The following is a 23,826-nucleotide window of genomic DNA, read 5'->3' on the forward strand; positions in this document are numbered from 1 at the left end:
CAGATTTGTTGTATTCATTTTTTACGTCTAAGAGCCACACAGATTGAAGTCACCTTTCAGCGGGAATGGAAGCTTTCTCTTCTGTTATTATTTATCTGAAATATCCAAAATCTCCCCCATTTAACCAGGATCTTTGTATCAAAAGGACATTTTTGATTAGTCAAAACAGTTCACTTCCCAAGCACTGAGATGAAATACATAAGAAATCAACTGCTTAGACTACTCAGCTAAATCTCTAGTTTCATTAAACTAAATTAAATAAACATTTTTAATAAACATTTGTATCTCAATATCAAATGATTTCTGGGTAACAGTTAAGTACCTTACAGTGATTGTTTTCCATAAAAATTATCCCCAATAAACAAAAAATAGCTTCTTAGCAAAGAGCCATTTCTGAAGCAAAAATTGTTCTAGGACTGTCTGGGAGTGGTCTGAGTGGGGAAGGGAAAAATAAAAGTAGCTGTTATTGGCAGATCTCTTTCTTAATGGTCTATTTACTAGTTTACCACCTGATGAGGTCACCAGGCAGGCCAAAACTCCATCCCACCAAAACAGGCTGACATTTCAGGTGTTCTTAATTATCATCATTTTCATAGTATTATTCCAACCTCAGTGTGAAAATATATATAGAAAACGTTTTTGACTGCACTGGGCCTTTAATCTCAATAAATAGTTTTAAAAAAAAGTTAGTTTGGGAACAGGTAAACTTTCTCTGCCCAACTCACAGGAAGCCTACTGTAGACCCAGTCTGAACAAAGCACGAGGTAGACTAGCCACAAAGTCATCGGACCATCCCCCTGCGTTGTAGAAAACCCTCTCACTCAAACAGCAGCAGCGGTACTGGCAGTACGATCAAGGCCCTTCCTTCAGTCTCCACAGGCAAACTCCGTTTTCACACCGGCTGCCTACTCCAGGCATGGCTGACGGCTGTACCCAGTCATGGCACTGCGACATTACACCCTCGACTTCAACCTCTCAGCGCCAGGTAAATTGCACACACGGGCATTCGTTAGACTACGAACGGTTTCAGCACGAAATATGCTCTGAGACCAGGTTGCACTACAGGACATGGGCCGTTGTCTTTCCGCATCTAGCTAGCTAACTACTTACTGTACGTTAGCTAGCTAATCGTTGACAATACGCGCAGTCTGTCCAATATACTTGCATTATATAGCTAGCTAGCTATGCACGATTAGTGGGGGTGGGGGGTTATCCGAGGACATAACTCGTTAAAACTGAGTAAGAATATTTCTAGCTAAATGGCATCCGCTATCTTGATAGCTAGCTAGGTAGCATAATTCCAAGTCACTGGTTGCCAGCAGATTGACAGGCAAACGGGTAATATGACCTTTCGTGCAGTTGCTAGCAAGCTAACTAGATTAGCAAAGCCATGTGTCTGCTGCTGCGCCTGTCTGCGTGACTGGACAGTCAAACTGCGACTAGCTAAACAATGGTGACCATGCTTATTGATGAGGCTAGCCATCAATAAAGTACAAGGTCCCAGTGGCCAATAATCGGTATGATATCCATAGCCACTCACTGTAAAAAGGCTTGCACGATCAATTTTCTAGTTAAATTAGGCTACTGCCATCATTTTCTTTGCATTGTGCTGCATAGCACTTTCAATTATTCGTAATTTTCGCCAACTATTATAGGTGGTTGTTACAAGATACAGTTCCGGTGTGCAGTAAGAAACCCATTCTTATTTACCTAGGAAGATAACACCTACTTAAACCTGCACAGGGACTGCAGTCATTGGCACTCTCGAACACACCTGATACATTCTGTTTAGTTGGGGTTGGAAGAGGCTCCCAGGGCTAATCCCTTACCTAGCAGGCCTACTCACATTAGGAGCTGTGAAACACCGAGATGTCTGAGCTATAGCCTACTTCTCCCGTCTGGGACTGCCCTCTGGGAGAATGGGCCATTATCAGTGATTCTGTCTGGAGGAGGAATTTCATGAGGGTGTTGTTGTGGTCATAACTGTGTTCTCACCATATATACCCCTCTCCTATTCTGTTTAGCTGACTGTCCTTCGACTGTGCGTGGGCTGCAGTCTATATTTCAAGAGCAGGAAATGACAGAGACTGTCCATGACACTGAGGGACATGGATACCTTGCTACCTTCATTGGCAAGAATGGCAGGTAGGCACCAGTTCAATCAACACTGTCATTATTTATGTCACAATCAATATATTTGGTAGAATTTTTATTTTTTTAAAGTCAGTGCTATAATAATAATAATAATAATGTTATTATTATTATTATTATTATTATTATTAAGACATAAAAAAGCACAGGAGACAGTCAATGGGGATGTATTCAAACTATTGATAGATAACAAGCTACCATACTATGCTTCAACAGGGGTTATTGAATTGAAGATTATGTGATCATGGTTATAATCTTCAAAGATAAAATGGGATTGAATGAATTTTTTTAGGCACTCCGTAAGGCAGGGTGCCACTAGTTCATGTATGGACATTTCCATGTGACACAGACTCACTGTTTCACTTTAAAATGTTTGCCAAACAAAAACATTGATTGCAAAGTTTAACAAACCATAAACCTATGTATATGCAAAAGTCTACTTTTAACAATTGCCACTGAAAATGTTGCTGAAACACATTTTCTTGAGGTGAAGATGCAAAGTTTGGTAACAGAATGACAGTTAAATCTCCCTCAGTTTGTGACTAGGTTTTTCAAAAACTTGGTTAAATATCTACTCCAAATTAAGATTCAAAGATGTCGGCAGAAAGAATGACGTGACACCTTGAGTTTGAAAAAAATCTGTTTTGGTTATTGAACTACAGTAAGTGAATAGAAGAAGGTCAACACCCAGCAACAGAATGACATCATGAGTCCTTGATCTGTACTATAAAAAAAGGCCTAATTTATAAATGTCATGAATTGTTACAAAGGTAGAACATTTTATTATGCTCCTTTGCATGTTTGGATATTATTCTACACACTTGCTATTATTCTAATGAGCCACATTTGGTTGGTCCAGTCCAGACCAAATCTGTACCCTGTCTCCTCTTGCGGCTGCTTAGATTCACCATAAGTTTGCATGCTGTTCTGTTAGGTCAAATGCAGTCAACAGATTGTTCCAAACTAGAACGATGTTGCTTTCCACTGCTTCCTGATATAAATAATTATATTTCTATAATCACGTTTCCATCCAACCTTTTTTGTGCAAGTAAAGTACATGTTGGATAAAAGAATGTCACGACAGGCCTGATGGAAACCTGACATTTGTCGGTAAACTTTACAAATGTCGACAAAACAAAATACGCTAGACACGGTAGGTTCTTTTTGTGCCTGAAATTAATTATGTAAGAAATGGAGGTGAGGCACCTTTTTAATATGCGCAAACATTGAAATAACAACCATCATATTGAAGTAAATTTGGAGTCACGCAATAACATGTTGTGTGGTCCAACCACTACGACTCGGGAAAGTGTGCAGTTTATTAGGCTACAGATTAAATAAGTTATAATCAACTTGGCAGGGTGGTGAACGTGCATGATGATGCGCTTGATGCTCCTATCCAATAAATATTGAGGGTCTTATTCTGGTGACGTGATGATCGATGCTTGACTGCCGTGTGACAAGATAAAATGTAGCTCAATTGTCCAGTTTGTAATCTCATGTAGGTAGCCTACACGCACTGTATCTGTGAGCTTTTGACTGGAGTACACATGCCAAGACCAGAGTGGGCCCTCAGAACAACCTCAATTTCTCAGGGCATGGACTCTACAAGGTGTTGAAAGTGTTCCACAGGGATGCTGGCTCATGTTGACTCCAATGCTTCCCACAATTGTGTGAAGTTGGCTGGATGTCCTTTGGGTGGTGGACCATTGTTGATACACACGGGAGACTGTTGCGCATGAAAAACCCAGCAGCGTTGCAGTTCTTTTACACAAACCTGTGCGCCAGGCTCTTGCTAACACACCCATTCAAACGCACTTCTGTTTTGCCCATTCACACTCAGAATGGAAAACATGCACAATCCATGTCTCAAGGCTTAAAACATGTGAATAGTTCGCTTTATTTCAGTTTGTGTGACAAAACAAGCAGTCATTGTGTAGGGAATCATTGTAAATCAAATGTTATTTGTCACATACAAGTGTTTAGCAGGTGTTATTGTGGGTGTAGCGAAATGCTTGTGTTTCTAGCTCCGACAGTGCAGTAATATCTAACAATTTCACAACATACCCCAATACACACATCTAAGTAAAGGAATGTTATTAAGAATATATAAATATATGGACGAGCAATGTCAGAGCGGCATAGACTAAGATACAGTATATACATATGAGATGAGTAATGCAAGATATGTAAAATAATGAAGTGACTAGTGTTCTTCGTTTATTAAAGTGGCCAGTGATTTCAAGTTTATGTATATAGGCAGCAGCCGCTGTGCTAGTCATGGCTATTTAACAGTCTGATGGCCTTGAGATGGAAGCTGTCTGATGCACCTGTACTGACCTCGCCTTCTGGATGATAGCGGGGTAAACGGGCAGTGGCTCGGGTGGTTGTTGTCCTTAATGATATTTTTGGCCTTCCTGAGACATTGGGTCCTGGAGGGAAGGTAGTTTGCCCCCGGTGATGTGTTGCCATTTCAGTTGTGTATGCAGAAGGAACTTGAAACTTGTACCATCTAAACTGCTCTGAAACATATTTTACATAACCAAAAATGTTGTATTTTCAGCTGTTTGAAGCTGGTGTACAAAACTGAAGAATGGGAGGCATAGAAATTGATCTGCTGCTTCTTAGGCTTGCTTTCAATGAGTGACAGATCTATAACTATAATTTCTATGTGAATTTGGTTGAGTCCACCCAAAAGTTACATGTTGTTATTTTAAATAAAGTTTGATTTAGTCCTATCCTTTAACTTTAATACTGATTAGGATTAAGCCAGTAGCTCAGATGAAACTATCCAAGCATTACATATGCTTTAAATGTTGATTTTTGGTTGTTTGTCAACCAAACAGAATTCAATAATACTTTTGTTACAGTAAGGCGGAGATAAGTGGCTGAGATCGAGACGTGCATGTGTAGTTTACAGCAGTGGATGCATCAATTCATACTACAAGCATAGTGAGCCTAATGACAATCGCCGAATGTCATTACACTATTAGATTTTTTTGTAACATAATTCTCTTTCCATTCATTAAATTGCGGGTGCACTTTTGAGATGCTGGAATTATTTTGTGAGTGGACAAACGTGCATGGCTAGCCAACAGGATCGGCTTTGGAGTGATTGTTTGACAATCGGACACAAACGCCATAAATGAATGTGTTCCTTATGTAAATCTATGACTATATATAGTTGGTCCCATACCGGTAAGACATTAAATTTACTTTCACCCCTGAATGTAACAGTATTTATTCAACCTTTTAAAATGAGTAATGCATCCATGGCCACATTTTGAGGTTAGCTTACTGTAACTATACATGTCTTCCTATGCAATCATATTCTGCAAGGAATCTTGGTTGTGCTGTTAGCTGAAGCACAGTGATAACTCATTAAGTTGACGTATACAGTTGAAGTCAGGAGTTTACACCTTAGCCAAATACATTTAAACTCAGTTTTTCCACAATTCCTGACATTTAATCCTAGTAAAAATTCCCTGTCTTAGGTCAGTTAGGATCACCACTTTATTTTACGAATGTGAAATGTCAGAATAATAGTAGTGATTTATTTCGGCTTTTATTTCATTCATCACATTCCCAGTGGGTCAGGCGTTTACCAACACTCAATTAGTATTTGGTAGCATTGCCTTTAAATTGTTGAACTTGGGTCAAACGTTTCAGGTAGCCTTCCACAAGCTTCCCATTCCTCCTGGCAGAGCTGGTGTAACCGAGTCAGGTTTGTAGGCCTCCTTGCTCGCACACGCCTTTTCAGTTCTGCCCACAAATGTTCTATAGGATTGAGGTCAGGGCTTTGTGATGGCCACTCCAATACCTTGACTTTGTTGTCCTTTAGCCATTTTGCCACAACTGTGGAAGTATGCGACCAAGCTTCAACTTCCTGACTGATGTCTTGAGATGTTTCTTCAATATATCCACATAATTATCCTTCCTCATGCTGCCATCTGTTTTGAGAAGTGCACCATGCCCTCCTGTAGCATAGAACCCCCACAACATGATGCTGCCACCCCCGAGCTTCACGGTTGGGATGGTGTACTTTGGCTTGCAAGCCTCCCCCTTTTTCCTCCAAACATAAAGATGGTCATTATGGCCAAACCGTTCTATTTTTATTTTTTTCTTCATCAGACCAGAGGACATTTCTCCAAAAAGTACGATCTTTGTGCCCATGTGCAGTTGCAAACTGTAGTCTGGCTTTTTTATGGCGATTCTGGAGCTGTGGCTTCTTCCTTGCTGAGCGGCCATTCAGGTTATGTTGATATATGACTCGTTTTACTCTGGCTATAGATACTTATGTACCCGTTTCATCCAGCATCTTCACAAAGTCCTTTGCTGTTGTTCTGGGATTTATTTGCACTTTTCGCACCAAAGTACGTTCATCTCTAGGAGACAGAACACGTCTCCTTCCTGAGCGGTATGACGGCTGCGTGGTCCCATGGTGTTTATACTTGCGTACTATTGTTTGTACAGATGAACGTGGTATCTTCAGGTGTATGGAAATTGCTCCCAAAGATGAACCAAACTTGTGGAGGTCTACAATTGTTTTTTTGTTTTTTTAGGTCTTGGCTGATTTCTTTTGATTTTCCCAATGTTGTCATGCAAAGAGGCACTGAGTTTGAAGGTAGGCATTGAAATACATCCACAGGTACACCTCCAATTGACTCAAATGATGCCAATTAGCCTATCAGAAGCTTCTAAAGCCATGACATCATTTTCTGGAATTTTCCAAGCTGTTGAAAGGCACAGTTGACTTAGTGTATGTAAACTTCTGACCCACTGGAATTGTGATACAGTGAAATAATCTGTCTGTAAACAATAGTTTGGAAAATTACTTGTCATTCACAAAGTAGATGTCCTAACCGAGTTGCCAAAACTATAGTTTGTCAACAATAAATTTGTGGAGTGGTTGAAAGATGAGTTTTAATGACTCCAAACTGTGTATGTAAAGTTCTGACTGCAACTGTAATACAAAATATCTGACATTTTGTATTCCCATTTTAATATATAATAATCCCATTTTAACTTTGCTGTGCTTTTAAATGGTTGAAAGCACAGTGATAATGCATTTTACAACTTAACAAAAAATCAGACATTGTTTTTCCATTGTAATTTGATTGTGTTTTTAGATGGTTGAAACCATAGTGATAACACATTGAGCATTCAACAAACTTCTGTCTGTCTTTTTAAATGGGTGAATGAAGGTTGAAGTCTCGTTGATAAATTTCTCAACCAAATATTACCCAAATTTCCATATTGAAATTACGTGTTGTGCCTGATTTAGTAACAGTGGCGCATTTCAATCACTTATTCGTAAACAAAATTGTTAGCAGTAAAAACACTACATAATTGGTAGGTCTACTTTTACTTGTTACTTCTGTGAACCTATAATTAAAAGCATGCACACCAATAGAAAATATTTTGTGTAGAGGTGCTAACAGCGAATAAACTGTAAGCTATAAAAAAAATAGTTCCACATTCTCTCTCGTGTGTGTGTGTGTGTGTGTGTGTGTGTGTGTGTGTGTGTGTGTGTGTGTGTGTGTATATATATATATTAAACTCCCAGTCATTTATTTGGTTAACTACCAACGTTTCCGCATCATGCCATTTTCAGACCTTAAAGAAGGCCTAGTGATGCTGAAATAAATTACTGGGAGTTTATATATAGAGTGTGACTGTCTTTATTTATTTTTAACTTCTGTGAACTTCCTCACGAGGTAGAGAAATTCGAAAATATAAAGATGTTGGTAACGGAATGGCAATTTCATAAGCTTTTACAGAAAGCATATCATTTCTGTAAAACTAAATATAAATGTTGATATTTGTTGGCAGGGGACTTCAACATGGTTGGGTTTTAATGTATTTCTAATACCTTAGGACTTTTTCTAGTAATGTTTTTTTTAAACCATTTTCCATTTGTGTGACCAGAAATCAAAGCCTTTGCTTGCTTATTCCTTATTTTTAGGATGGAAAATGGTTGAAAAACGTATCAATGCTTTCATTTCCCCAAAATATTGACTCTTTTCAATTGACACCAAATGTGATCTGCTCCTATAAACTTCACTTGTTGGTGCTCATGGGTCCTTTTTACATGGAAATGACTTATCTGAACTGTATTGGTAGATAACCTCTTAGATCATCACAAAATTGAAATTCCAAACAATGTAGGTAGCTCAACAGTGTAATATTACCTCAGCAAATACTCTAACAGCAGTTATCTGTCACGGTTAGTCGGGATGAAAGGGAAGGCTATACAGGCTGCACGAAAATGTTGTAATTGAGAAATATTTCATGTGTGTGAGGAATTTGTAAAATCCCAGTTATTTTTTACCAATACCCAGACTGTCCAATAAACACCAGGTGTGTTACAGTGGTCAGACATCCTTTAGGAAGACCATTGATTGGCCAGTTAAGTGTATCATTGGTACAACAATGGCTTTCGTTCAGTTGAACGCATGGCCCTTTAGTGGCTTTGTGTATCGGATCAAAGGGCTTTGCTGCTTCCTGTTTTGTGTGGTGAGTGGTAAACACAGCTGGTGAGGCATTGTGGGCCTAAGCCTGCATGAATATGGCTGCCCGCAGCAACACAACACACCATTTTGGATAAAAAATGCTCAACCTTCAGCTGCCCCTGGCTCTCCACTGTGCTTTCAGAAAGGTTAGGTCAATAATAGGTCACAACCTGGATCATGCCACAGCCGTAGCCTATAGGATATCTGCTAATCATGAGCTCTAGGTTTAAGGAGAAGTGAGTGAGAAGTTATAGCCTAGAATCAATGCTATTCTCCCCCTCACTTTAACTCTGTGCCTCTTTCTCTCTGTCTGTCTCTCTTTTCAGGTTGGTTATTCTGCGTGTGCACTCCCAAGGTCTGGTTACCGTTGATCTGCAGTGTTGTGAAGGAGATAACATTGCACAAGTAGATAATGTAGGTGACGAGAGGAAAAACAATTGTCTTTGCACTGGACCTGCTAATAGCCAATCACAATAATGGAAATATAAAAACAAAATATATATTCTATTTAACAGACCTTCAGAATGCCCTTAGTAAGACACCTTTCCATGAGTTCGTTACAGCAACACTTGACCATAGGCCTTTGGACTATTTTGACATTTAGGATATTTTAGCTTAATGTAACATTGGGATATGCAACATAATAAATATGATTTTTCTTTTTTTCACTCAGCTTTTGAATGCACTGGAAAAGAAGCTAAAAAGTATCCTACATGGAAACATTAGGGGGGTCAAGAGGTAAGCCCTGATCTGACTAGTGGCCTTGTTGTGTGATGACTGGAGAACTACACAAGCTGTAGTGTGACGTGATTACCTTGTCACCATGAACATGATTTCGACTATTTCCCCCCCCCCCCCCCCCCTCCTTCCCCAGGCTCCCAGCTCTGACACGAGGTGCAGCTGTTGATCGATACTGGCCCACAGCCGACGGCAGACTGGTGGAGTATGACATTGATCGGGTTGTATACGATGAGGACTCTGCATACCAGAACATAAAGATCTTGCACTCACAGCAGTTTGGCAATATCCTGATCCTCAATGGGGATGTTAGTAAGTAAAATATAACCTTCCTACCAGAGTATGTGAGCGTGTCCAATATGATTGGAGCACGGAGCGAGTTTCCCAAAGGCTGGAGCATCAGCCTTCTCACCCGCTCCATTTTCGCGGAGGGCATGCCTGGCCCAGCAAGCATTTGTAGGCCACTTGTGTGCTGCTATAGACCCTTGCTTTAGCTACTGTCATGGAGTTTGCTAAATATTTTCATACAGAAACAGATTAAACACACAGGTGCAAAATCAAGGTGACTTACAAAGATGAGGACCAAGAGCAAGAGAGGGAGTGCGGTGATGTAGTGTCCACAACTAAAGAACCATTGTGGAATCTGAAAAGCCATATCCCGAAAGCATGAGGGTGTACTTACTACGTGCACCTGAGGAAGGAAGGAGGTAGGTAGCTAGCTAAGTGTGTCATTGTAGCAAAGTGTGTAAAACACATAAAAAAAATTCTGATCTCTTTAAGTTTTGTTATGATATATGATAAGGCTATCGTTGATGTTTGCCCAATAGGCTTAGCATATTACCTCTTTCAAGGAGCTTTCTGTTTATTTTGCCTAAAAACCTTTAAGGCCTACCTAAATAAAAATATAACTCCGCATCCCTGTCCAGCCTGGCTGGAGTGCTTCGAAGGGTGTTTAGCATCCCCAGTGGTTCTGCAAGTATGGAGAGGATATTCTCCACTGCTGTCCTGCTCTCCAGGCACCATCCCTGTCCAGCCCGGCTGGAGTGCTTTGAAGGGTGTTTAGCATCCCCAGTGGTTCTGCAAGTATGGAGAGGATATTCTCCACTGCTGTCCTGCTCTCCAGGCACCATCCCTGTCCAGCCCGGCTGGAGTGCTTCGAAGGGTGTTTAGCATCCCCAGTGGTTCTGCAAGTATGGAGAGGATATTCTCCACTGCTGTCCTGCTCTCCAGGCACCATCCCTGTCCAGCCTGGCTGGAGTGCTTTGAAGGGTGTTTAGCATCCCCAGTGGTTCTGCAAGTATGGAGAGGATATTCTCCACTGCTGTCCTGCTCTCCAGGCACCATCGCATGAGCCTGAAGACACTGACTAAACTTGTGTTTCAAAATTCAAAGACACTGTAGATTGAGCCTAATAAGGCATTTTTGGTTTAATTTTTATTTAATTCTAAGTAAGTCACAGCCCATATGTGCAATTTATAGACTGATGTTTAAATGCTGAGCCCTATAATGTCCCTGCCAGCCTAGTGTGTCGAACTCGCAAATACCAATGTATGTATTTGTAGGCCATAGCCCTGAAATAATAGGCTTATAATATATATTGTTCCTTATTAGGATCCCTGTCCATATAATCCATATAATGTCACTGAAATCATCAAGTTTGGTTTCAATACTTCAAAATCATATTATAGGTCCAGGTAGACACAAAATGAGATGTTTTAAAAAAAATAAAAAAAAAACATTTTGAGTTTGGAACGGTTTTTAGCGGAGCGGTTGGAAAGGATGTGGAGCTCCGGTGCGCAAACACCGTAAGCGATGAGCGGGATTTCCAACCACTCAACTCTGTACTTTGATTCCTACAGGCTGTGATTTAACGGAATAGTTCACTAAAATGACATATTGGTTTCCTTACTCTGTAAGCAGTCTATGGATGAGGTATGACACCAATCCATGCTTTGGTTTAATTTCCCGGGCACTGTTTCCAAATGCTCTCGTTTTAGCGTTTGTGGCACATCCCATTTAAGTCATTAGTGTTTTTCCACACATCATGTTCTAATCATCTATACATGATTTTTGTTGAGCTTCACAATACATTTGACATACTTTCTGATTAATTGGACATGTGTGAGAAATGCATGGCTTAAATGGGATTTGTCCAACAAATACAAAAACATTAGGATTTGAAAACAGCCAGGGAAATCTAATCAAACCAAAACATGTCTTACCTTGACCATAGACTGCATACAAGGTAAGGAAACTAATGTGATATTTGTGTGAACTGTCCCTTTTAAGATATCATTTTTGATAATTATTCCATCACTTACTGCTCACGTATATCATTAATTTATATTTACTTTTATAATTGTTATTTACTGTAATTGAGGTTACTATTGTAATTTTTTTTAATTTAAAATCTGATTCTAATAGGATGAACATTTTGACTGGGTTCCAGTAATGGCATATCTAATGATATTGTAATGTAATTATATGACAGATCTGGCAGAGAGTGACCTGCCCTACACGCAGGCCATCATGGGCAGAGGGAAAGAGAACTATACAGGAAAGGAGGTGCTGATCTTAGGAGGCGGTGATGGAGGAATCCTCGCTGAGGCCGTCAAACTCAAGCCAAAGATGATCACCATGGTGGAGATATCCTTTCAGGCCGCCATCTGTCACTTCCCTCTGTGCCCAGTTAACATATTGCTTCAGGGATTTGCACCGAAAACTATTTAAACCTTTGAGCATTTTTTTTTTAGACGTAACCCGGTAGAACTATCTGGTCTATGTCTGGTTTGTAATGCCTTGACAAAGTGTCTACATCGACCAAATGGTGATTGATGGGTGCAGGACGCACATGAGGAAGGCTTGTGGAAGTGTTCTGGACAACCTGAAGGGAGACTGTTACCAGGTGAGGATGACAGTGCTGTCCATTGCACTTTTCCTTAGTAGAGATGGAACATTTGTCATTTGCCCACTACTCTTGAAAGGGTTGAACTGGTCTGTATGGTCTTTTATGTTACTACAAGGGGTTACCATGACTGTATTTCCAGGTGTTGGTGGAGGACTGTGTTCCGGTTCTGAAAAAGTATGTGGAGGAAGGGAAGACGTTTGATTACGTCATCAATGACCTCACAGCAGTTCCTATCTCCACAGCGCCAGAGGAGGGTGAGTGACAGATGCTCTCGTGATGTTCTCTTGGACATGAATTTCTAACTGTATATTGATGAAAACCGGTATGGCTCATGTAAAGAGGAACTTCATTGTACCTCATCGCAAAGTATTGATCTGATTTAGGATGTGGACAGTGTAATGTTAAACTGTTTCTTGGATAGGAGGAAATAGGCTTATTTGGCACACTCACATAATTGATTGACAGATGGTTTACTCTGTCTCAGACTCTACATGGGAGTTCCTACAGCTTATCTTGGATCTTTCAATCAAAGTACTGCGTCCTACTGGGAAGTACTTCACACAGGTAAAACTGCCTTTCTCATATTAGCTGAATGCTTCACACAGTCACTCTACTAACTAGTCAAGTCAGTTAAGGACAAATTCTTATTTACAATGACTGCCTACCCCGACCAAACCTTAAACCGGACGACACTGGGCCAATTGTGCGCCGCCCCATGGGACTCCCAATCACGGCCGGTTGTGATACAGCCTGGAATCGAACCAGGGTCTGTAATGACGCCTCTAGCATTGCAGTGCCGTAGACCGCTGCGCCACTCAGGAGCCTCTTTAGTCTTTGTTGTTGATGAGAGAAGTTTATCCTAGTGTGATGTTTTTAATGATACATATATTTTGTCACATGTGGTCCATGTTTTAACCCTGAGTTGTGTGTCCTCAGGGAAACTGTGCAAATCTGACTGAGGCACTGGCTCTCTATGAGGAACAGCTGGGAAGGCTCTCATGTCCTGTGGACTTTTCCAAGGAGGTGGTTTGTGTGCCCTCTTATATGGAACTGTATCCTTCTAAAAAAAATTAAAAAAAACTATTGTCATTATCAGACACTCCCGTCATTTACAGTCAGACATAGTCGAACATTCATACAGAGACGTGTGGTTCCTTGTTTGCATGCAATTCTCCTTAACGGACTGACTCAGGTGGGTTTTCTACACCGTTTGGAAGAAGTAAAGAGCTCCCTCTCCCCTTCAAGCCCTGCCTGCCGGAATGTGAAAACTGTCCCCCCACCCATGATCTGCTATCGCACTGAGGGGCGATATGACCCCCCCCCCCACCCCCCCCAAAAAACAAAATCTCTACTCACACTGTTTATTTTTTTATCCTTCTAAGTCCAACTCTCAAACTCTTTTTAGATGTTGGTTTTATAATTTTATGTCTAAACTTGCAAGAGATTGTATATCTGTTAATTGGATATTTTGAGTTGGGCTGTTTTTGCATATGTGCTCCAGGGAGAGCTGTGGGGCTGCTACCACTGGATATACTGAAACCTACTGTAGAGGATGACTCAGCATTTCTATAGCTGGTCCCAGACCTGTCTGTGCTTTAGACTTCTCTGACTATAGCCTGGTCCCAGACCTGTCTGGGCTTTAGACTTCTCTGACTATAGCCTGGTCCCAGACCTGTCTGGGCTTTAGACTTCTCTGACTATAGCCTGGTCCCAGACCTGTCTGGGCTTTAGACTTCTCTGACTATTGTTGTCATGCCATACATGTTACATGTCTTATACATGTTTGAAAGGGCAACAACACTCCTGAGGAGTTGCCTGAATCTCATAGAGATCTGGGACCAGGCTATAGTCAGAGAAGCCTAAAGCCCAGACAGGTCTGGGACCAGGCAAGTATTGAAACACTTTATGCACCTGTCCCTCTGGGTTACTTTTCACATTTGGGTTATAAAAGCAGCACCAACATACAATAGCTTTTGGGTTCTGATTGTGTGATAGAATATGTGCTCCCCATAGTTTCAACTGAATGTCTGTTTGTGTGATTGTTTTTCCTCTTCTGTTGTAACTGTGGCTTGAGTGTGATTTTGATTACAGGTGCTTGTCAAGATGTTGAAAAGGCAGTGTGACCCTGCCCATTGAGGCTGAAGTGTCCGAACGTGTTCTTAAAAGGGAAAAGGGTCCTCCTTTGTGGCGGTTTCTTGCTTGTAATGATTTATTTTTACATACTTCGTTTTAAATTGGTCTAAAATTCTGTTTGGTGCATGTGCTGGAAAAGGAAAGTTTTATTGAATGTAGCTTACCATATATACACAGTGCACATTCATGCCTTTTGATGATTATTGTGGTGCTTTGTTACATTTATTTATTGGATATTATTTCACCAAATGCTGTTTTATCCCACTGGAAAAATGTATGTTGTTCAGCAGTGACTACCTGCTATTAAAACGAGTTGGAGAATAAAATATTTGGTTTCTTTCTTTTGCAGGGAAATGTTTGATTTTCCATAGTGTATCGGATAGTTTTAACATCTTGGATTACTAGCTAATCTGACTGACAATTTCAGTTACAACTAAAAAATCAAGTAACCAATGCAAAACTTCAGAAGGAGAACTGAGGTGTACAAGTATTTAATTGTGTTATGGCAGGTGGTAACTTTTGTAATAAGACTTTCAGTAATTCGCCTACCCTGCTGCTGCATACTCAGTGTGGTTCTAAAATCCACCCACACATTCCTACTTGTGAGTTGTCGCAACTCCTTTGTCTCAACTGTATTTGCCCCATCGTTTGTTTTGCCGTCGAGTTCGTATATTGTCAAGTAAACACTAGTAATACAGTATTTCTTTATTTTCCTTGAGCAGGCTTTCCTTAGTCTTTTGTGGTTCTATGAAGGAAGCATTTGACATTTGTTCAATTTGTATTGGCGTTCTTAGCATATTGTACTGTTTGCGTATTGTCTTGCTTGTGCGTAGAACCAGAATGGCCAATTCTCAGGTAACAATTTTAAGAGGGACGCCACTGGATAGGTCTGAACATGAGAAAATCATACAGGGCCATTGTCTTTCACCATCATTAGCCCCTCTGTGATCTCTGCCTGTGAATTTTCTCAGTCCAGCTTGTATATATGGATCGGATATAGAACACATGAACAGAGTATGCAGGGTCGGGGAGTAAATGACACGTAATCTGATTACAAACAAACCAGATACGTTACCAGCTGAAATATTGTAGTCCGATTAGATACTTTTGGAAAAACTAGATTACTTCTTGTTTGCGTTCTGTTCTCTCAATGACATTCAATCCAGAATTGAAAAAAAAGGTGCACGTTTAAGTTTATTCCACCTGAACGAGTCTGACAACTGACACACCATATGTGTTTAATGTATAATTTGTCTTCTAATGCTTTTTAAGGGGAAAGTCCTCTCAAAGTAATCAGATTGTTAGAGTTTGGGTATGCAAAAGTTACATTACTGATATTCAGACAGGTGACTAGATTATATTTAGAAAGTAACCTACCCAACCCGAAGAGTATGTAGTAGTGTGTGGCCAATTGACTACTGAAGATGGGTATGATCAGGACCTGACTAGTGCCTCGATCACACCGAAAGTGCTCCACAAAATGTGACGCGGCATATGTGTGCAACTAAAGTTAAACGTTCAACTTTGATACCATTTCTGCCAAGCCGTCTATCCAGTTTGACGCACACGTTCGATAAAGCAAATGCTCCGCAATGCTGCAAGGCAAACGTAGCGTTCCACTCGAAACGAATGTACTTCTGGTATGCCAAAACGCAAGGGGTACTGTCGGTGTGATCGAGGCGTAACCACATTTGGGGGTCTGCGGGCTCATTCATAATCGTCGCGTACATTTACCACTAAATATCTCTGTGCGCCATTTCTAAAACATTGCACATGTACAACAATATTGCGATTTATAAACTTGGCGTCCGCCAAACACGTTTTGTGGTTAGGAATCAGACCGGTCGTAAAGCTGCGCTCGTGAACGAGCAATATGACTGCCTGGACAACTCATCATTCACCTTTTATGGTGACAATAACGCCCCTATTTGCTGTATACGTTAGAAGTATTGGAATTAGGCCAAGATAACAATGGCGAAGTCGGTCAAATGTCTTTGGAGGTGTTGGCAGAATGTTTTCGTTTGCAGAGACAATACCTGTATCTGACGTTTCTGAATTGTTGTGGACCTAAACAGATCGTTTAAAAATAATGTTGCACTGTACGCGAATTATGAAACATTGTCTACTCGGAAATTAAAACTTCCATATCCCTACTTACAGTGGTAGCATACACACTTCAATTCAAAATATCAACTGTCTGTTGTAATATTTGTGTGGTGGAAAAAATAACCAGGCAGGAAACGGGAGTACAGTTCAGTGTAATTTAGTAAAAACCTATCGTGCTCTACAGCTGGGCCCAATCGTGCACATGAGCATTTCCAATTAGGTGTAACATAACACTGCTTTAATATATGACGGCTTAGTAACAGCATAGTAACTCAAATAAACATATCACCGATACTACATCTGTAATTTGTTGTATGGCTATTTCGAAAATATGAACTCAGCATGGCCAGAAAAGGTGAGGAATTTATTCTGCAATGGTTATGATACACAAGTATGTGGACACCACTTCAAGTTAGTGGATTCGGCTATTTCAGCTACACGCGTTGCTGACAGGTGTATAAAATCGAGCACAAGGCCATGCAATCTCCAGAGGCAAGTATTGGCAGTAGAATGGCCTTACTGAAGAGCTCAGTAACTTTCAACATGGCACCGTCATAGGATGCCATATTTCCAACACGTCAGTTCATAACATTTCTGCCCTGCTAGAAATTGCCCCGGTCAACTGTAACTGCTGTTATTTTGAAGTGGAAATGGCTAGGAGCAATAAAGTCTCAGCTGTAATGTGGTAGGGACTGCCATGTGCTGAAGCGCGTAGCCCGTAAAAATTGTCTGTCCTCAGTTGCAACACTCACTACCAAGTTCCAAACTTCCTCTGGAAGCAACATCAACACAATAACTGTTTGTTGGGGTAGCTTCATAAAATGGGTTTCATTGGCTGAGCAGCAGCACACAAGCCTATGATCACCATGCACAATACCATTGGCTGGAGTGGTGTAAAGCGCGCAGCCATTGAACTCTGGAGCAGTGGAAACGCATTCTCTGGAGTGATGAATCATGCTTCCACATCTGGCAGTCCGACAGATTAATCTGGGTTTGGCAGATGCCAGGAGAACGCTACCTGCCCCAATGCACAATGCCAACTGTAAAGTTTGGTGGAGGAGAAATAATGGTCTTGAGCTTTTTTCATGGTTTGGGCTAGGCCTCTTAGTTCCAGTGAAGGGAAATCTTAACGCTACAGCATACAATGACATTCTAGACAATTCTGTGCTTCCAACTTTTTGGAAACAGTTTGGGGAAGGCCCTTTTCCTGTTTCAACATGACAATGCCTCTGTGCACAAAGTGAGGTTCCATACAGAAATGGTTTGTTGGTGTGGAAGAACTTGACTGGCCTGCACAGAGCCCTGACCTCAACTCCGTCAAACACCTTTGGGATGAATTGGAATGCCGGAGTGCGAGCCAGGCCTAATCGCCCAACATCACTGGCTGAATGGAAGCAAGTCCCTGCAATAATGTTCCATCTAGTGGAAAGCCTTCCCAGAAAAGTGGAGGCTGTTATAGCAGCAAAAGGGGGAACAACTCAAAATTGATGCCCATGATTTTGGAATGAAATGTTTGACTAGCAGGTGTTCCATGTCATTTTGGTCATGTTGTGTATATATAATGTAATGTTTATGAATTAAATATTGTCAATTCAAGAAATTTGACAGTATTCAGACGTAGCCTACAAACGTAAAAGGTGTGTGCTTAAACGTTGAATCGCATAAAGCAAAATACTTGAAATAGCTGATCTGTTAACTACTGTGAACTAGGTCAAATTACAATGAGAGATGGGATGAATGATAGCCTATCCTAATTTAGGCTATTTGGAAATTAAATAATAGGAAATGGATGCCTATTTTAAAAAATTATGCAAAGATTAAATACAGCAATCTTCGCTCTTCACTAATGGCAAATGATTGCATCTTATTATATTTAGCTAACTATTTTCTTCTTATGAATAACAGTGTCGTCATATATTCCCCATTTGCACAAGGCTACTAGGATACGCTTGCCTTGCAATGCTGGAAACCGGAAACTGTGCAGTTTGCGGGGCGGAAAGCACATTCTCAAGTCAAGTTCACGTAAATTCCACTTTTTGCACACGCACATTTTGTGGTCTATTTTGTACGTACGCACAGTTTAAAAAACATTTTGGAGACCCCTCTCATGGTAGTGGAGCGATTTTTTTTTTAAATCAAACTTTCAGCAGTTACACGCATTTTGCCATGGGTCTGAGAGAAAATGTTGTCGTTTTCAAACAAATTCCTTGCTATTAGTGTCTTTACATTCTGCTATGACGTGTTCATATGCTATCTGAGCAGGACAGCTAGCCTTTTGGCGCTCCCTGCTGGTGAAAATTATATTAATAAATCACTTTTCATGAAACAAACTATCAGTCAACTGCTAAACATGAGAGAGGAATGTGACAGAGCTGTACTGCAGTGTGTTGCAACACTTTGTAACCTACATGTTTATATTGTCATGTTACTGGATATAGCTCTTCCTAGCTACTGATGCGTGGATGAGGAATTGCCAGGACAAGAATGAGTCAATTTTGATGGAAATGTACTGAAGGAACTTCTCAGATAATACAGGTATGATGATGATGGGAACTCACAATAATGGCATTCAGTAGATGTTATTATACAAATGGAATTAACACAGGCTATGTCTAGGTGCTCTTGCTCGGACACAGAATGATGTCCACGTCCATGTGATGAGCATGCTAGCAAACTTTCAACTACTGTGGGAAAAACTAGACAACTGGCTAACTTAAACATGGCACGCCCAGAATGACACAAATATTAATTTCCACAAAGTTTGCTGCTTCAGTGTCTTTAGATATTTTTGTCAGATGTTACTATGGAAAACTGAAGTATATTTACAAGCATTTCATAAGTGTCAAAGGCTTTTATTGACAATTACATGAAGTTGATGCAAAGAGTCAATATTTGCAGTGTTGACCCTTCCTTTTCAAGATCTTTGCAATCCGCCCTGGCATGCTGTCAATTAACTTCTGGGCCACATCCTGACTGATGGCAGCCCATTCTGGAGTTTGTCAGAATTTGTGGGTTTTTGTTTGTCCACCCTCCTCTTGAGGATTGACCACAAGTTCTCAATGGGATTGAGGTCTGAGGAGTTTCCTGGCCATGGACCCAAAATATCTACTTAGTTATCACTTATGCCTTATGGCAAGGTGCTCCATCATGCTGGAAAAGGCATTGTTTGCACCAAACTGTTCCTGGATGGTTGGGAGAAGTTGCTCTCGGAGGATGTGTTGGTACCATGCTTTATTCATGGCTGTGTTCTTAGGCACAATTGTGAGTGAGCCCACTCCCTTGGCTGAGAAGCAACCCCACACATGAATGATTTCAGGATGCTTTACTGTTGGCATGACACAGGACTGATGGTAGCGCTCACCTTGTCTTCTCCGAATAAGCTCTTTTCCAGATTCCCCAAGCAATTGGAAAGGAGATTCATGAGAGAAAATGACTTTACCCCAGTCCTCAGCAGTCCAATCCCTGTATCTTTTGCAGAATATCAGTCTGTCCCTGACGTTTTTCCTGGAGAGAAGTGTCTTCTTTGCTGCCCTTCTTGACACCAGGCCATCCTCCAAAAGTCTTCGCCTCACTGTGCGTGCAGATGCAGTCACACCTGCCTGCTGCCATTCCTGAGCAAGCTGTGTACTGGTGGTGCCCCGATCCCGCAGCTGAATCAACTTTAGGAGACGGTCCTGGCGCTTGCTGGACTTTCTTGGGTGCCCTGAAGCCTTCTTCACAACAATTGAACCGCTCTCCTTGAAGTTCTTAATGGCCTGATAAATGGTTGATTTAGGTGCAATCTTACTGGCAGCAATATCCTTGCCTGTGAAGCCCTTGATGAGCAATGATGATGGCACGTGTTTCCTTGCAGGTAACCACGTTTGACAGAGGAAGAACAATGATTCCAAGCACCACCCTTCTTTTGAAGCTTCTAGTCTGTTATCCGAACTCTATCAGCATGACAGAGTGATTTCCAGCCTTGTCCTCGTCAACACTCACACCTGTGTTAATGAGAAAATCACTGACGTGATGTCAGCTGGGCCTTTTGTGGCAGGGTTGAAATGCCATGGAAATGTTTTTTGGGGATTCAGTTCATTTGTATGGCAAAGAGGGACTTTGAAATGAATTGCAATTCATCTGATCACTCTTCATAACATTCTGGAGTTTATGCAAATTGCCATCATACAAACTGATGCAGCAGACTTGTGAAAATTAATATTTGTGTAATTCTCAACTTTTGGCCACGACTGTACATTACTCCCCTCCAGGAGTACCAAGTTCCTTCGGTACAGGTTACTTGCTGTAGACTGGCTTAAACAATAAAATGAACAAAGTCCACAGTCTCTCTGACTTATAACTTGACTGGAAACTACACAGTCCATGTTTTTTCTTTTCCTTATTTAACTACTGTTGTATCTCACAGGTTTGTGAACTTTTTGTCCACGCAGTGTCGTCTTCACTGTCTTGTTTTCTGTCGGGTCTTTGTCTTCGTCCATGTCGGATGTTTCCACTTTTTGTGTTTTGTACTGTCAACGACAGAGTGCAGCAGGTTACCGCTTCTTTTCTTTTCTTTACTGTTTGGCTCCTGTTCAGGAGTCTAAAGCTGTGTCGCTGCCATCTGGTGGTGGCTAAGGTAGTTGCTGAGGTTCCAGGTGTGTGGGTGTCTCAGTGGACTCTACACTGCTGTAGGACCTGATTCATTTGTCGCCTGACCCACGCCGGGATAACCTCACTATCGTAGGGCTTGAGGCGGTCGTGGTGCATTATCCCTCTGTGCAGTTTTCCTTGTATCTCATACAGCACAGGGCCACGGCATACAGAGACAACGTAGGGGCCCTTCCAGGGTGCTTGGATTATATTTTATTTTGACGTTGCTCAGAGATGCTCCCTTGAAGTTATGTGTGCTTCCTCTAGATCCAGGTTGTAGAGGAACTCTGGGACTTCCATCCTGTCAGACCTGTCCTCTGCTGCATCAGACCAGATATCCCAAGGTTGATGGGCCGCTGTTCCAAGCATCAGACTATTTGTAGTGAACCCAGTGATTGCATGCTGGGAGCTGCTGTAAGGGGACATCAGGATTGGCAACTGTTCATCCCAGTTTCACAGATTCTCGTCCATGTAGCACCGGATCATCTGGAGTAGCGTACGGTTGAACCGCTCCACCTGACCGTTGGAAGCGGGATGATAGGGAGTTTTCCTTCTCTTTGAGATCTGCAATTGCCTGAACACACTCTTGAACAGGAAACATTCAAAGTTTCAACCTTGGTCTGTGTGCAGTTCGAGTGGGGCACTGACGCAAGCAAAGTCCTATACCAGTCTCTTGGCAGTAGTTTCAGCTCCTTGGTCAGGAAAAGGAAAAGTTTCAACCCACAGAGTAAACTGGTCGCTGATGAGGAGGATGTACTTGTTTCCAGAACTACACTACCAGTCCAAAGTTTTAGAACACCTACACATTCAATGGTTTTTCTTCATTTGTACCATTTTCTACATTGTAGAATAATAGTGAAGACATCAAAACTATGAAATAACACATATGGAATCATGTAATAACCAAAAAAGTGTTAAACAAATCAAAATATGTTTTATATTTGAGATTCTTCAAATAGTCACCCTTTGCCTTGATGACTGCTTTGCACACTCTTGGCATTCTCTCAACCAGCTTCATGAGGTAGTCACCTGGAATGCATTTCAATTAACAGGTGTGCCTCCTTAAAAGTTAATTTATGGAATTCCTTTCCTTCTTAATGCGTTTGAGCCAATCAGTTGTGTTGTGACAAGGTAGGAGTGGTATACAGAACATAACCCTATTTGGCAAAAGACCAAGTCCATGTTATGGCAAGAACAGCTCAAATTAGCAAAGAGGTCCATTGTTACTTTAAGACATGAAAGTCAGTCAATCTGGAAAATGTCAAGCGCTATGATGATACTGGCTCTCATGAGGACCGCCACAGGAATGGAAGACCCAAAGTTACCTCTGCTACAGAGGATAAGTTCACTAGAGTTACCAGCCTCAGAAATTGCAGCCCAAATAAATATATATATATATTTTTTTAAAGCAAGCATTCAGACAAATCAATGGGTTCTGCACACTGTAGGGCATCCGGGTGCCTATATTAGGCACATGGCTTTAATAATTTTTTGGGGTCAAATTATATTCTACCTTTTATTTCTCATGAGTGTTCATGTTGATCAATATTTAGTCTATGCTGGCCTATTGTAAATGATCAAATAAATATTAAATGATCAATACATACAATTCTGAACATATTGTCATTTATAGTGTTAATGCAGAGGCACCAATACGTTGTCGAGTACACAGTTTTTATGTACATTCCCTTATGTCTAAGCTTCTAAAGTGACTTTGGCTACTAATTCTTGTGAGGAAGTGTATTAGTGACCTGTGTTCTGTAATTAGTTACAAAACAATAGAAATGCAATTGTGTATTGCTGCTGTTTGTCTGGTATCCATAATCATCTCTGTTGACCATGAGAGCATTTTGCAGAGAAAATGGGTTGAGGCATACTATTTAGGCTCAGAATGACACGTGGCCCATTGTTTACCTTGTTACCTGGCAGCGACCACAAGGGCGTTTCAAAGAGCTGTACGTCAAGGCGAGCTCATGAATATAAGCACCCCGCCCACTCAAACTGTTCTTTCAGGTTCCTGATAGTTATAAATGAGAGAAAAGGTCAAATTTCTTAAATTCGGGGGCATTTTAATAGCATAAAATATTGTGGGTGATGTTTTGGTCATTCAAAGGCTATTTTCACTTTGGAAATAGGATGACTGAGCTGGACCTTTTTAAAGCCTGTCTTTCCCAGCACCTCTGTGGTCGGTCTTTGTTTGGTCTTCATAAAGAGGTGTGGAGACTGTACTCTATTTCAGAGGCACTATTTCAGAAATTCCAGTCTGAATTCCAGGACCTGTGATAACGTATAAAGTATAAAGGTGCATTCAAGTGCACACATGGACACGCAACATGGCTCTTGTTACATCAGAGGAGGATATGTTCAGAGTTGGGTCTGTATCCCATTTATCACACATAATAACACACATTACAGTTGATGAGTGATACATTACTGTAGCTGATGAACAGTTCCATGTGATTTCAACATCTTTCTGACTGCACCCCTTTTGATTTGAACCAAACCTTCCAGAAATGTTTGGCCATGGTAGAAGTGGTCAGAAGAAACAAATCTGTCATCACTAGAAAAATAATGAATAAAAGGTTTAGTTTGATATCGTTTGAAAGCTTACAAACAGGGTTGTCAAACTAGTTCATAATTTATTGAAAT

At 40.9% G+C, this 23,826-nt stretch overlaps 1 protein-coding gene across 5 annotated transcripts; it reads left to right on the top strand.

Moving 5' to 3' along the window:
• The first annotated feature begins 739 nt into the window (after positions 1–739).
• Positions 740–14,768, top strand: LOC139418585 (spermine synthase-like). Of its 5 annotated transcripts, none has more exons than XR_011635342.1 (12): positions 752–985; positions 2,025–2,145; positions 8,990–9,077; positions 9,337–9,401; positions 9,538–9,713; positions 11,893–12,047; positions 12,217–12,306; positions 12,449–12,563; positions 12,794–12,873; positions 13,246–13,361; positions 13,502–13,972; positions 14,196–14,768. XR_011635342.1 is itself a non-coding variant. In XM_071168166.1 (11 exons), exons 1-11 carry the CDS (start codon positions 940–942, stop codon positions 13,530–13,532), a joined length of 1,083 nt encoding a protein of 360 aa, XP_071024267.1. In that variant the 5' UTR covers positions 740–939; the 3' UTR covers positions 13,533–14,768. The 5 variants fall into 5 exon arrangements, 1 of the variants encoding a protein (XP_071024267.1); XR_011635341.1 differs by having other exon boundaries at positions 794–985; positions 13,502–14,016; XR_011635343.1 differs by having other exon boundaries at positions 794–985; positions 13,502–13,939; positions 14,184–14,768.
• The last annotated feature ends 9,058 nt before the right edge of the window (positions 14,769–23,826 follow it).

This window comes from Oncorhynchus clarkii, chromosome 10 (assembly GCF_045791955.1).
Source record: "Oncorhynchus clarkii lewisi isolate Uvic-CL-2024 chromosome 10, UVic_Ocla_1.0, whole genome shotgun sequence".
In the NCBI taxonomy this organism is placed as follows: domain Eukaryota; kingdom Metazoa; phylum Chordata; class Actinopteri; order Salmoniformes; family Salmonidae; genus Oncorhynchus; species Oncorhynchus clarkii.

Coding starts and splice junctions, on each gene's coding strand:
- LOC139418585 (XM_071168166.1), top strand. CDS start 940: ATGGCACTGCGACATTACACCCTCGACTTCAACCTCTCAGCGCCAG. Junction 2,146..8,989: donor TTCATTGGCAAGAATGGCAG/GTAGGCACCAGT, acceptor CTCTCTTTTCAG/GTTGGTTATTCTGCGTGTGC. Junction 12,564..12,793: donor CTCCACAGCGCCAGAGGAGG/GTGAGTGACAGA, acceptor ACTCTGTCTCAG/ACTCTACATGGGAGTTCCTA.